This window comes from Vombatus ursinus, unplaced genomic scaffold, assembly GCF_900497805.2.
Source record: "Vombatus ursinus unplaced genomic scaffold, bare-nosed wombat genome assembly UNPS02014874.1, whole genome shotgun sequence".
NCBI classification, from domain to species: Eukaryota; Metazoa; Chordata; class Mammalia; order Diprotodontia; family Vombatidae; genus Vombatus; species Vombatus ursinus.
Genome location: NW_020954652.1, coordinates 14,655,813 through 14,668,623, shown reverse-complemented (window position 1 = coordinate 14,668,623; position 12,811 = coordinate 14,655,813). Strand labels below are relative to the sequence as shown.

The window sequence follows — 12,811 nt, the reverse complement described above, 5'->3', positions numbered from 1 at the left end:
ACATATTAGTGTTCTAGAAAATTCTCTAAGACTATATGTAGGTTGCAGATAAAGTGCTAACCTGCACTAGTAAATGTGGTTTCCTCACTTGAGAGTTCCTTATTCCAAGGGAATCACAGATCTGGTTCCCATCCCTTTCTCATTTCATCCATCCAAAGGGCAACTTAGTGGAAAGAGTGCTAAACTTAGAATCGAAAGGCCTGAGTTTGAATCCCAAATCAATTACTCATTGACCTTAGCAAATCACTTACCTTTCTGTATCTCACTTTACTCATCTATTAAATGAAAGGATTATACTAAATAATCTCTAAAGTCTTTTATTTCCATAAATCCCACTATCCAGATAAGCAAGGAAGTGCAAATATTATTTTACATATGAGAAATATGAAACTTAACAAGATAAAGTGAATTACCCAATGTTATATAGCCAGAAATCATACCTATGTCCTATTACTTAGAGCCTGGTGATATTTTCACAATGTCACTAAGTCCTCCAACTAAGCCCGCACCACCAGTCATCGCTTATATAGTTAATGACTTAACCTCCTACTTCACTGAGTTTAACATCAAGCATGCATTCCTTCAGCTCCCCTCCATGATTCCTTAAGATTTCTCTGCATTATTTACTGCTAGAGGCAATGTGGTTCAATGGAAAGATTTTGGAATCAGACCTGTGTTCAGATTCTGGCTCTTCCACTTACTACCTGTATGATTCTGAGTAGGTCACTTGACTTTTGAGCCTTTCTTTTTTGATCTGTAAAATGAAGGGCTTGAACCAAATGATCTTTAAGATCCCTTCCAGCTCCAAATATATGATCCTTCAGAATTTACTGTCATCTAAAATGACACTTAACTTCATCCAAGGTGTTGATGACAATGTTAAGCAGCAGAGGGCAAAAAGCATACCACTAGAGACAAAGTGATATTGACACATTAATAACTATGCCTTGATTTCAGTCATTCAGCAAGTTTCTGTTTAAAGGTTTCTTAATCACATTTGTCAGATTCAAAGTAATTAAGTTTGTTTGTTTATTTATTTTAACAGGCCCTTATTATATGAACTCCATCCATGATCAAGAATCCATCCTTCTTATATTTTAAACCACCTTTCAAAAATATAAATCCTATCCTTAGATTTGATCATTTTTGCCAAATGTTCATTCTTCAAATCCACCTTTCTGTTCTGAGTGCCCTACCACTCAGCTAGGTGGTACAATGGTTAAAGGGCTGAATCTGGAGTCAGGAAAACCTAAGTTCAAACCCAGAAGTCAGTTAATCTCTCTGTGACTCAGTTGTAAAATGGGAATAAAAAAGCACCTATATCCCAGGATTGTTGTGAGGTTAAAATGAGATAACATTTATAAAGCATTGAAAACCTTAAAACACAATATAAATTGTAGTTATTGTTGTTGTTATTATTATTATTACTAGATCAATCAGTGGAAATGATGAACATTCTACTTATGCCCCCTAAGGTCTTCAGGTTTGTTTGGGTTTTTTGGTATATTTTCAAAATTCTTAGCAAAACTTTCTATATCCATGCTCATGGTATCATTCCTTCCAAAATAAATCACTAAGACTGAGTACAGTATTGTTCTTTGGGTTTGACAGGTCTTCCTAGGCCCTCTGTCTTGGTCTGAATATATGCTCAGGGAAGTCAGAAGACTTATGCCTTCTCAACTGTGTCAGATTCACAAATAGTTTCCCCAGTATGTCATGGAGTTACTGTCATTCATTTCCCCCTTCCTCTGCCCATTACTGAATGATCTCTTAACCTGTGACTTTTGTTGATCTGAATCATCTACTCACTCGAGGAACATCTTCTGAAATGCTCCTGACAGCCTTCTACATGAAGACTCTCATATTTATTGCTTAAATGCTAATTATTCATTGGTCTTTCTTCTCTGCCTTCTCTGTGTCATTCTTTTCTGTTCCAATTTTCTAAGGAAGGTAAAACATTCCTTCTGACTTGTGATTGTACTTTTTCCTTTCTGAAATACTTGACCATTATCACATTTAATTCTCCTTATTGACATGGACTAGGGATTTTGACCTTTGTGTGTATGAGTGAGTGTGTGTGTGTGTGTGTGTGTGTGTGACAGAGAGAGAGAGAGAGAGACAGAGAGAGACAGAGAGAGAGAGAGAGAGAAGTGGGGGGGGAGGGAGAGGGAGAGAGACCCTTTTGGCAGTCAGATGAAGCCTTTCTTCTTAGAGGCTAATCTAACATTTGTGCATAAGTAGCTAGTGAAATATATAAAGCCTCCTGAGCTGAAATGCCAGTCCATGGAATTGGAGAATCAGGTTCTGTATTTCAACATAACAAATTAGTTCATGGAAGTAAGTTTAACTCTGGCAGGCTAAGAGATTAAGCCACTTATCCGAAGTAACCCAGACACTGCTGAAGTTCCACTCATTTTTTTTTTTTTGCCATTTATTCTGAAAAGTCTGGATAGCATGGTATCTAGAGAGCCAACCTTAGAGATGTGATAGTCAGAATTTACATCCACCCTTTCACATATAATATTAGCAGTGTCCCTAAGGAAGTTACTTAATTTTATAGTGTTCTAAGCAACTCTCTAAGACAATGTTTCTAAGAAGGTGCTGATCCGTATTGATAGAAATCCTAGGTCCAAGGTCTATCCTACTATTATTATTATTTTTATTATAACAATATCTAATTTCCTTTCTAATTCTGTGTGATCCTATGATCTTATTTATGAAATGAAAACAATGTAAGTGCCCATTTAAATGAAAACAGCAAAGTTTTCTTCTGAAGTTCCTGACCTTCAACTTTGAAGTTGTTTATTCACCCTGTAGGATTAGTCCCAAGGTTCCGAAAGTGGGTTTCCCAAATGTTCTCTCTTCTTCATTTGATTACATTTACATATCTCCTTAGGGCATCAAACTATACATGACAGACTCACTAAATTTATCCTTCCCTCAAGTACTAATAAAAATTCCTATGCCTTCTAAAATGTTATATTGCCACCAATTACCACTACTTCTTTCCTCCCAAACTGACCCCAAACATATTATTTAATGGAGTAATTTTCCATGTGGATCTTTGATTCCCAATTTCTATGCAATATGAGGAGAGTACTGACATTAATTATGAATGAACCCCTAGGAAATATCACCCCTTCAGAAATGATGTTCCCAAATCATCTGAAAGTTTTAGATCAAGGTGGAATGTATGTAGTATACATCATTACTTTGAGAGACTGAACCATAAGCTTTTGCCCTTATAAATGCATGATATTTTTCCATAGGATTGGAAGCAGGATTTCAAGCTCACAAGCTTCAAAATACTAAACTTACTAGCAAATGATTATAGAGTAGATATCTAAGCCTTCATATTATCAGATAAAGTAAGCTTTGTGAAAGCTTTCCAAAAAAATGAAGGTTTAATTTCTTGGTTTCCAGACACTTAATATGCTCTCTTCAGTAATAATAGTATTAAACAGAAATCCATTAAAATGTTTTTATTATGCAGGAATCCAAAAAAGTCCTTTCTCAATCAAGTGGAACCTTTCTCTATCATGATAATTGTGGACATCTATAGAGCATATTAAGTTTGCAGAGCATCTTATATACATTATTACTTTTGAGACTTATGATGCTACAGGCCGGAATTAATTTTTTGTGCACTTTGAGGCTTACAACCATATTGGAGTTAGATACTGAAGGATTTAGTATTTTCATTTTGTAGATGGGGAAACTGATGCGTAATAACTTGCCTGTGGTCATATAAGTAATAAGTATTGGAGGTAGGATTTGAACCAGGACTTCCCCACTCAAAATCCAGAATGTGATCCACTTCACCATGGTCCCTTTCCTTTAACGATATAAACATATCAGGTTGACTATCTGTATATGCATACTATATGTTTAAGCTTGAAGCTGCATGTGTTGCTTTCAAAGCTCTTTAGAATTACAATTTACTGTAACTGAACAGTGGTTCTGAGTATGCTACACCCTTTCTTATTTCCAGTTAAGAATCAATATTGATGTTTATTTTTTTATAGATAATAACAACAGAGTGAAACTAATAGCAGATGCCAGTGTACCAGGATCTGATTACATCAATGCCAGCTATGTATCTGTAAGTTATATGTATGTTATCTGTTTTTTAGTTACATTTCTAAGACTATCTGTATTACCATGCCACCTTCTTTCAGGCAACAGCTACATGGAAACTTCCACTGATTTTCATGTAGCAAAGTTGTATGGTTTGTAAAATTAAGTGTCATTAAAAAGTAATATTTACCTAGGATTTGGGGAAGCTAGATGGTACAATGGATAAAGTGCTGGAACTGGAGTCAGGAAGACTTACCTTCCTGAGCTCAAATCTTGCCTCATGTACTTACTAGCTCTGTGACCTTGGGCAAGTCACTTAACCCCATTTGCCTCAGTTTCCTCATCTGTAAAATGAGCTGGAGAAGGAAATGACAAATCATTCCAGTATCTCTGCCCAAATGGAGTCAAAAAGAGTCAGACACAACTGAAAAATGACTGAACAATAATACCTAGGATTTAAAGAAGTCAGTGAGTGAGCTTTTTTTGACTTGTTTTTAATTTTTAATAAGGATCTGTGTTTTGCTAACTACTGAGCCTATAGATTATCTTTGCTTTACCTGTAAGATGTAATTCAACATGAGAAATGTAGCAAATAGAGAGCTGGTTAGTAAGAACTGGGTCCAAGTCCTGTCTTTGACAGATGCTGTCTGTGTGACCCTGGGCAACTCACTTAACTGGTCAGTGTTCCGGGCTTCTAACACCAAAAGGGTTGATGATCCATACTGACAGTGGCAGCTTTGTCATTGGAAAGCAAAGAGTAGAAGTTCCCTATATCAAGGGAATCATTTGTCCAGCCAAAGCCCAATGTAAATGCATGAAAAGAGAGAATTTAAGTATCAAATCACATTTTCCATTAACTTGTGAGGGAACTTAAAGGATACCTACATAGATAGATGGATAGATAGATAGAGGGATGGATAGATAGACAGACAGACAAATAACTTATTAAATGTTTACTATGAACCAAGAACTGTGATAAGCACTGAGAATACCCAAAGAAGCAAGCATGTCAGTCCCTCCTGTCAAGACATTTACATTCTATTAGAGGAAGACAACACATAGAGGGGAACATTCTCTTATCTATTCAAAAACTTCCCCCTCCTGACAACAACATTCTTGATCAATAGTCTTCTACACCATACCTCATTATCTCATGAAACAATCATGAAAGAAGTTGGCCAAAACCCTTCTGATTTCCAGAACTTCCCAGAGAGCTATACTACTCTCTAGAACCACTTGAAGAAGAAATTGTCCTGAGGACTGGTTTCCTCTCTAAAATTTCTAACAATCTTGGCAGGATTTCCTAGCTAGGCTGATGTTTAGGATTATCAGATGCATGAAATGGACCCTCACAAACCCTAGCATCAGCTTTCCCAGAAACATTTCCCACACTCTTGAATTCTATGGGACATTTTATGGAGATATATCCATAAAAGAATGGTTTAAGTAATGCAAAATACATAAAAGTAGTCTAGCCAAAGAAATTTACAAAACCTACCTGACTGAAATTAATGCCCTCTGTTTCTCACAGTAGAAGATATGAAACAACATGTGGAAATTTTATATATAAAGATTTTTCATACCTTCAAATTCATACAAACAGTGCCAGGAAGGTCACATTCTTGGTTCCTCACAACAGGTCATAACACTTTTTGAAGAGTTATAATTGTTAGATGTTCCCTATATAAAGAGTTATAATTGTTAGCCCCTCCCTATGTATTGAGCCCCAAATGTGTCTCCCTGACATATCCATCCACAACCACTTAATCTGCCTTCCAAAGTTTTATAGAATAAGTCTGATACATCTATAACAAGGCTTCTTGACCTTTTTTTTTGTGTGTGTTGGACCTCTTTGGAAGTCAGGTGAAACCAATTGACCCCATCTCAGAAAAATGTTTTTAAGTGCATAAAATAAAATATATGGAATTACAAAGGCAATGAATTATATGGAAATACAGCTGTCAAATATCTATGTGAGCACTCCAGGAAATAAATTAAAAGTCCATTGTTTGATCAGATAACAAGTTTGCAGAAAATATGAAAAATTCGAATTGGCTGAAATATATGTGGTTTTGTGTGTATATATGTATACATGTAGATATGTGTGTATATATGTATATGTGTATACATATATACATATATGTATGTGTGCATATATATCTAATATAATTACAATAATTATCATATGTAAAAACTTGTATAAACTCTAGGGAGCTCCTTAGATGAGAGAATTCCCTCTACCAATGCATGTTGACACCTTTTCTGCAACTTATAATCTTAAAGAGTTCCTCAGAGAACTAAGAGGTTAATACAGGGTAATACAGCCAATGTTTAATGTTAGAGGTAGGGCATGAACTCAGGTCTTTCTGATTCCAAGACCAGTTCCCTAGCTGCTATGCTATGATGCCTTCATCCAAATTAATAAAAATATTGGACAGCACCCTGGAGAACTGTTCTAGATTTCTCTCTCTAGGTCAACATAGATACACTAATGACTATTCTTTATATTAAGTGGCTTGCCCCATTCCAGATATGTCTATTATAATATGATCTAACCCACATTGCTCTATCTTATATACAAGGACATGAGATGCTTGGCTTAAATAGAGGTATATATCATGTTGGCGAAATTCCACAATGAAGTTAGTCTGGAATGACCTACTTTTGAGACATTCTTGTTGCCTCTTAATGATGACCACTCCTAAGTGCATTCTGGTAGTCCATCACTAAACACTGAGTATATTGTACCTAATTATTACATCAATTGTTTGTATTGAGAAATTTTAGGATCTAATTTTTATTTAGCCTGGAAAAATATTATCAGGCTCTAGCAGTTGTGTAAAGACTTCTGATAAACAAAAGAAATAGGGTTCTTTCTGCATATAGATGCAGTATATATTAATTTCTTCTTCTTCTTCTAGGGCTATCTATGTCCAAATGAATTTATTGCTACCCAAGGACCATTGCCTGGAACAGTAGGAGATTTTTGGCGAATGGTCTGGGAAACCAGAGCAAAAACTTTAGTGATGCTAACACAGTGTTTTGAAAAAGGACGAGTGAGTTACTTTAAAATTATTTCATAAAACTGTGCTTTACAATTGTATTGCTTTGTGTGAATTGTTTTTCTGGGGGTTAGTTTTAGTGCTTTTAAGGTGATAAGGCATTTGATTTAATTGGAGGTCATGATAAGAAGTTTTTATTTTCATGACTTACTATCTTTTCTGAATGCAGATCCGATGCCATCAATATTGGCCAGAAGATAACAAGCCAGTGACTGTATTTGGAGATATAGTGATTACCAAAGTATTAGAAGACATCCAAATTGATTGGACCATCAGAGATCTGAAAATTGAAAGGGTAAAAATAGAAGAAAAGAAAAAGTTATTAAAGTTAGGAAATGGAGGGAAAACCTTAAAGAAAATTCACTTCTAGAGCTATAACTAGTAATTTGACCTTCAATTTGATAAACATTTATTAAGTTCCTAGTATGTTCCAGAATTATGCCAAGTTCTTGAAATGCAAAAATGAAAGAGGTCTACTGTCAAGGAGATTACTTTCTATCGATGGAACCAACATATATTGTATGTAGTAAATTAAATACCCCATATATACAAAATGATTTCTGATGGAGAGGACATTAGCAACTGGTAGAATCCAGATAAGTCTCCTGTGGAAGGTGATATTTGAGCTTAACCCTGAAGCAAGCTTAGGATTCTAAGAAATGCAGATGAGGAGAAAGAACATCCTGGGCATAAACGTTGAGGCAAGAGTTAATACCCATTGATTGGATTACGACAAACCCTTATGCTCACTTCTGTATGTGTATGGAGTAGATGAAATGACAGTGAAATCTTATCAGTCTGTACAGAACCAAGCTACAGAATTACAGTTGTCAGAGTGATGAACTTGAAGTCAGGAAGTCTTGGGCTTAAATATCCCTTTCTACAAGAACTGTATGACTCAGGGCATTTTTATGGGCCTCCAGCAACTCTTTAAGACTATAAGTAATAGATAGGTTGTGACCTATATTGGTTGGACGAGTTAACAGAGCAAACTTTTTTTTTTTTAAGTCACAGAGTCCAAATTCTTTGACTAAGTTACACAGAGTGTAAGAATCATACTATAGTAGAAAAAGAAAAACAAACTTGTAGTCTATTTGGTCTGCTTATTTCATACTTTACTTCTAAGATATATTATTTTTTGGAGGGTTGATTACTCCTTCCATTGACATAGATTATAACCCCTTTGTGCCTTAGTGGACAGTATTCTAGAGTTGTTGCAGCCTAAAATATTTATCACTATAGAATAGAAACTTGAAGGCAAAAGCTATTTCTGTTTTGTCTTCATATCCTTGGTGACTTAACATAGTCTTTAGCACACAGTAAGTGCTTAATAAATATTCTTGAATTTAATTCCCTGATGCCATCTGCTTTTGCAATGAGCATTTATGAATGCAGCTAGGCTGGTTCTTAGACTTTGTCCCTTGGTAGAACTTTATCACAGCTAGCACTCCATAGAAAGACCAGTCTTAGAACCCAGTATCATCTCCAATCACAGAAAAGCATTTAAAGAGGATTTTAGTAAGTAGGATCTATACCACTGTAATTGAACTAGGTTAAGCATGCCAATTTCACTCTGCTGGATTCTATCATATCTAGTCATCTATCTGACTTCCACTTCCTGGTTTTTTGGTATATCCAAACCCTTTAGGTGATCCAAGATGGCTAGGGAATGGAAATAGAAGGTGACTGTAGGGGATCAATACAAGGCTGAGGACAATGCGGGGTATAATAGGTATAGAGAAAATAGGGGGGACATTTATGGCAGCAAGGAAAACATTGCAGAGCCCCATATCAAAGCAGTGGTGGAGGAAAAAAAAAAGAGGAGGATAAAAATGTATTAGATTTAGAGAGTGGTTTTTAGAGATCCTCTAGTGAGACCAACTGTTTCATTTTATATACAAGGAAACAAGGACCCACTGAGGTTAAATAATGATTCTCAGCAGAGAGAAACCCAGATAATTCAGGTTTCTATATTTCAGAATGTTCCCATTTCTTAATTTTCATTCTTATTTATATACAAATAAATGTACATCTCTAGCTATATCATCTATATTTATATTTATGTCTGTATATGTCTGCATTGATGTTCAGCATAGCGTAGTTGGATCCTGGCCTGTATTCTCTCTAACACATGCTGACCCTGTGATCCACAGCAATCATTTAGCCTCTCGCTATTCAAGGCAAATCTCTAATACTAGCAAGTTGCAGTGAATGGCCCATCTGCATCGATAAAAGAAGTTTCCTCACCTGGGATTTCCCTATACCAGTGAATCACAAGCCCGATCCCTATCCATCTCTTTATCATTTATATCCATGTATAAGGCTCTTCATAATCTCAAGCCATATCTGTATAATTTGCTTATATTTGGGTCCTAAAATTGCTTTTGCTAAACCTAACTTTATGAACACAAATCCAGAATTCTATTATACTGTATAATAAATATGAATGAAAATGCAATGGAAACAACTATTTGTAGACATCCTTATCGATCTCTTGCTCTATTAAGAGTAAAATTTTCCTTAGTATATCAGTGTTGAATCTTTTATAAAATGAAATATCTGTCATACTGAATTGACTTATATTAAAACTAAGCTAGTTATTTCTGTAGTGTTACCTGCAATATGTTTTTAGATCTGCTATTTTCATTCTTTTTGATTATGCTGATACCACTTTTATGAAACCTCTTTAATCTGACATGGTTGCCAGCATGGAGACTGTATGACAGTTCGACAATGTAACTTTACTGCTTGGCCTGAACATGGGGTTCCTGAAAATAGTGCACCATTAATTCATTTTGTGAAGTTAATTCGAGCCAACCGAGCCCATGACACCACACCAATGGTTGTTCATTGCAGGTAAGTTTAAAATATGGTCAAATGGACTTCAAAATTTTAATAATCAAAGAATGGATGTATCGTGGCTAGAAGTCTGGGCTTTGAATCAGGAAGATCAATATTCAAATCCTGAGTATAGAACAATATCCAAATCCTGCTTATCAAGCTCTCTTTGCTTTAAGCAACTCCCTGAAACTTATCTACTTGGTCACAGACAGTTTGCTGTCTTCATTGGTGGAAGGAATTCCCACACCTGGAGTTTTCCATGCTAAAATAATTAAATATCTTTCACTTACTGATCCAAAAATGCTTTTTGTTCACATTGATAACCTGACTTTCATTGTCATAAAGACAATAATCGTCTCACAGAATTTTCATTTAGATTCAAAAGAGCTAATGTATTGAAAACATTTAGTAAACCTTGCAATGCCATATACCTGGCAGTTATTATTGTTGTTATTACTATTTCTACTATGGAAGAATCTTCTTGTGTCACTCTCATTTCTTTTCCCATTTTTCCCTCTATCTATCCTATTTGATTTTTAAAATCTTTTTAAGCTCCTCCAGGTCCTGAGACAATTCACATTCTTTTTTGAGGCTTTGGATGTAGCTGTTTCGACTTTGTTGTCTTCGGAGTTTCCCTGTCACCATAGTAACTTTCTGTGGTCAAGTTCTTTTTTTGTTGTTTGCTCATTTTCCCAGATTATTTCTTGACTTTTAACTTTGTGTTAAAGTCGGGCTGTGCTCCTGGGGTGGAGGGGGTACTGTCCCAAGCTTTAGGTTTTTCATGCTGTTCTTTTCAGAGCTAGCCCTGGCAGTCTGTAAGTTTTCAGTTTTTCCAAAGTGGTACTATCTAAGGAAGGATGTGATCACTCCCCTCCTGGCCTATGCTGTGGACCACAAGCACTCTTTTCTACTCTGGAACTGTGACCAGGATCCCCACTCCTGCCAGTGTTCCTCCTTGCCCTGGGACTGCAACCCAAATCCACGTGTGGACCATGTAACAGAGTCGTGCTCCCAGTGCCAGCAAAGGGTCTCCTTCAATCTCCTTCTGACCAGTTGTCAATTCCCTTACCATCTGTGGCCTGAGAGCTCCAGAACCTACTGTTGCCAATTCAATTACCCTCAAGGCCTGTGGCTACCTTGCTGGACTATACTCCACTCTCATCCCAATGCAACAGACTTTTCCTGCTGAACTTCTAAGTGAAAATTGTTTCTTCTTTTTTTTTTTCATTCTGCCATTCCAGAATTCATTTTGAGGCTTTATTTTAATATTGTTTGTAGGGAAATTTGAGACAGCTCAGGCTAGTGCTTACTTTTACTCCTCCATCATGGCTCTGAGAAATCTGTTTTACTTTGGTCCTGGAATTTGCTTCATATAAGTTAATTATAAATTTGAAAAAATTTGTCCCTCATAGTAACTGCTATTTTCTAGTCTCAGAGATTAGTGGAAAAGACAAAGTAAATATGTTTCCCTAGATAACTTAGTAAGTTTTTTTTCCTCATCTATGTAGATCTCTGAATTATCCATCAACCTATAAACTTTCAATGACCAAAGTTATAGAGGTTACAGCTGGATAAATAAGGAATTAGTAGCTTCGTACTATAAATAACACCTTAAAGAATGTCTGCCTTCTTTTAGAGTTTGTGGTCAGGAGCCTATATCTCCATATAGTGATTAAGTTCAGTGGAAAAAAGCCTGTATTAATTTATATAAGATCATTAAATTGAAGTTAGATGAAAAATAACTATAAAATCAAGGTAGTTATAATTTTGGAAGTGTCTAGGGAGGGGGCACTGAGACAAATTGTTCTTCAATAATATTTATCAGATCTTTCCATTCCCTGCATTACCACTTTTATCAAGGCTATAATTCCTTCTTAAGCCTCGACCCCTAAAATAAATCATATGCCTTGCTGAAATACTCTTGAGCTTTCTGGAACATTTGAGTTTTGGAATTCTTCCATTAGAGCATCTTTCTTTGGATGAAATTGGCCAAATGTATAAAAAGTTGCTTGTTATGCATGGAATGTTGTATCAGAGAAAGTTGAATACTCAAGTATGATTTTCATTAATGTGTACTTATAAAGTTTACAATCATATAACTTAAGTTTTATGTAGCATATTCTTCATATCAGTTGTATAGGGGACATAGTAAGAAATTATTATTCTCCCCAGATGAAGAAACTGAGATCAGTAGAGCCTAGGTGAGTTTCTGAAGGTCACATAGATCATATGATCTTTGAGTCCCTATTCATACCCAGGTCTTTTGATTACCAACTCAGTGCTATTTCCTCTACATTGTGCTTTCTCTAATGAATCACCTTCAATGTAAGAATATAGCTGTGACATAGAACAAGATAACATTGCCCATGGTCCAAGAGGCACCCTCTCCCCTAAATGGTGTTAGAGACATACTGACCAATTCTTACTTTTAAACATCTTGTTCTAGATTCCAAATCAGATCATTAACCTTCTTGCTTTTATTTGTCATATTAATATACCAAAATCTTTCCCAACAGGTCAACATATTCCAGTTTTCCATTTAATTTATGTTACATACAACAAAAGCACTAAATTTCACTGATTATTCAATTATGGAGGTGTCTTAAGCACTGTTCATTTAAGTCAAAGACCTTGCTTTTCCTGGCTCTAATATTTTGTCCATTTCAGTACTTTCCCTCTATTACCACTTTGCCTACATCTTGATATCCAGCTGAGTTTTTGAAATGACCACGTGACCATGTAGGAATCTGCAAATATCAAGCACAATTATAATTTCTTTCATTATTGTCTTTATCCAACACTGGTGAACATTTATTACGTGTTTCCTATAG

General features: G+C 35.7%; 1 protein-coding gene across 1 annotated transcript in view; it reads left to right on the top strand.

Annotated features, from left to right (window-relative positions):
• Positions 1–12,811, top strand: part of PTPRQ (protein tyrosine phosphatase, receptor type Q) — a 268,160-nt gene that overhangs the window by 246,445 nt on the left and 8,904 nt on the right. Inside the window, exons 39-42 of the mRNA XM_027842510.1 lie at positions 4,026–4,102; positions 6,999–7,133; positions 7,309–7,434; positions 9,847–9,995. Of these exons, the coding sequence (XP_027698311.1) occupies positions 4,026–4,102; positions 6,999–7,133; positions 7,309–7,434; positions 9,847–9,995 (487 nt within the window). The remainder of the gene's footprint in view (positions 1–4,025; positions 4,103–6,998; positions 7,134–7,308; positions 7,435–9,846; positions 9,996–12,811) is intronic.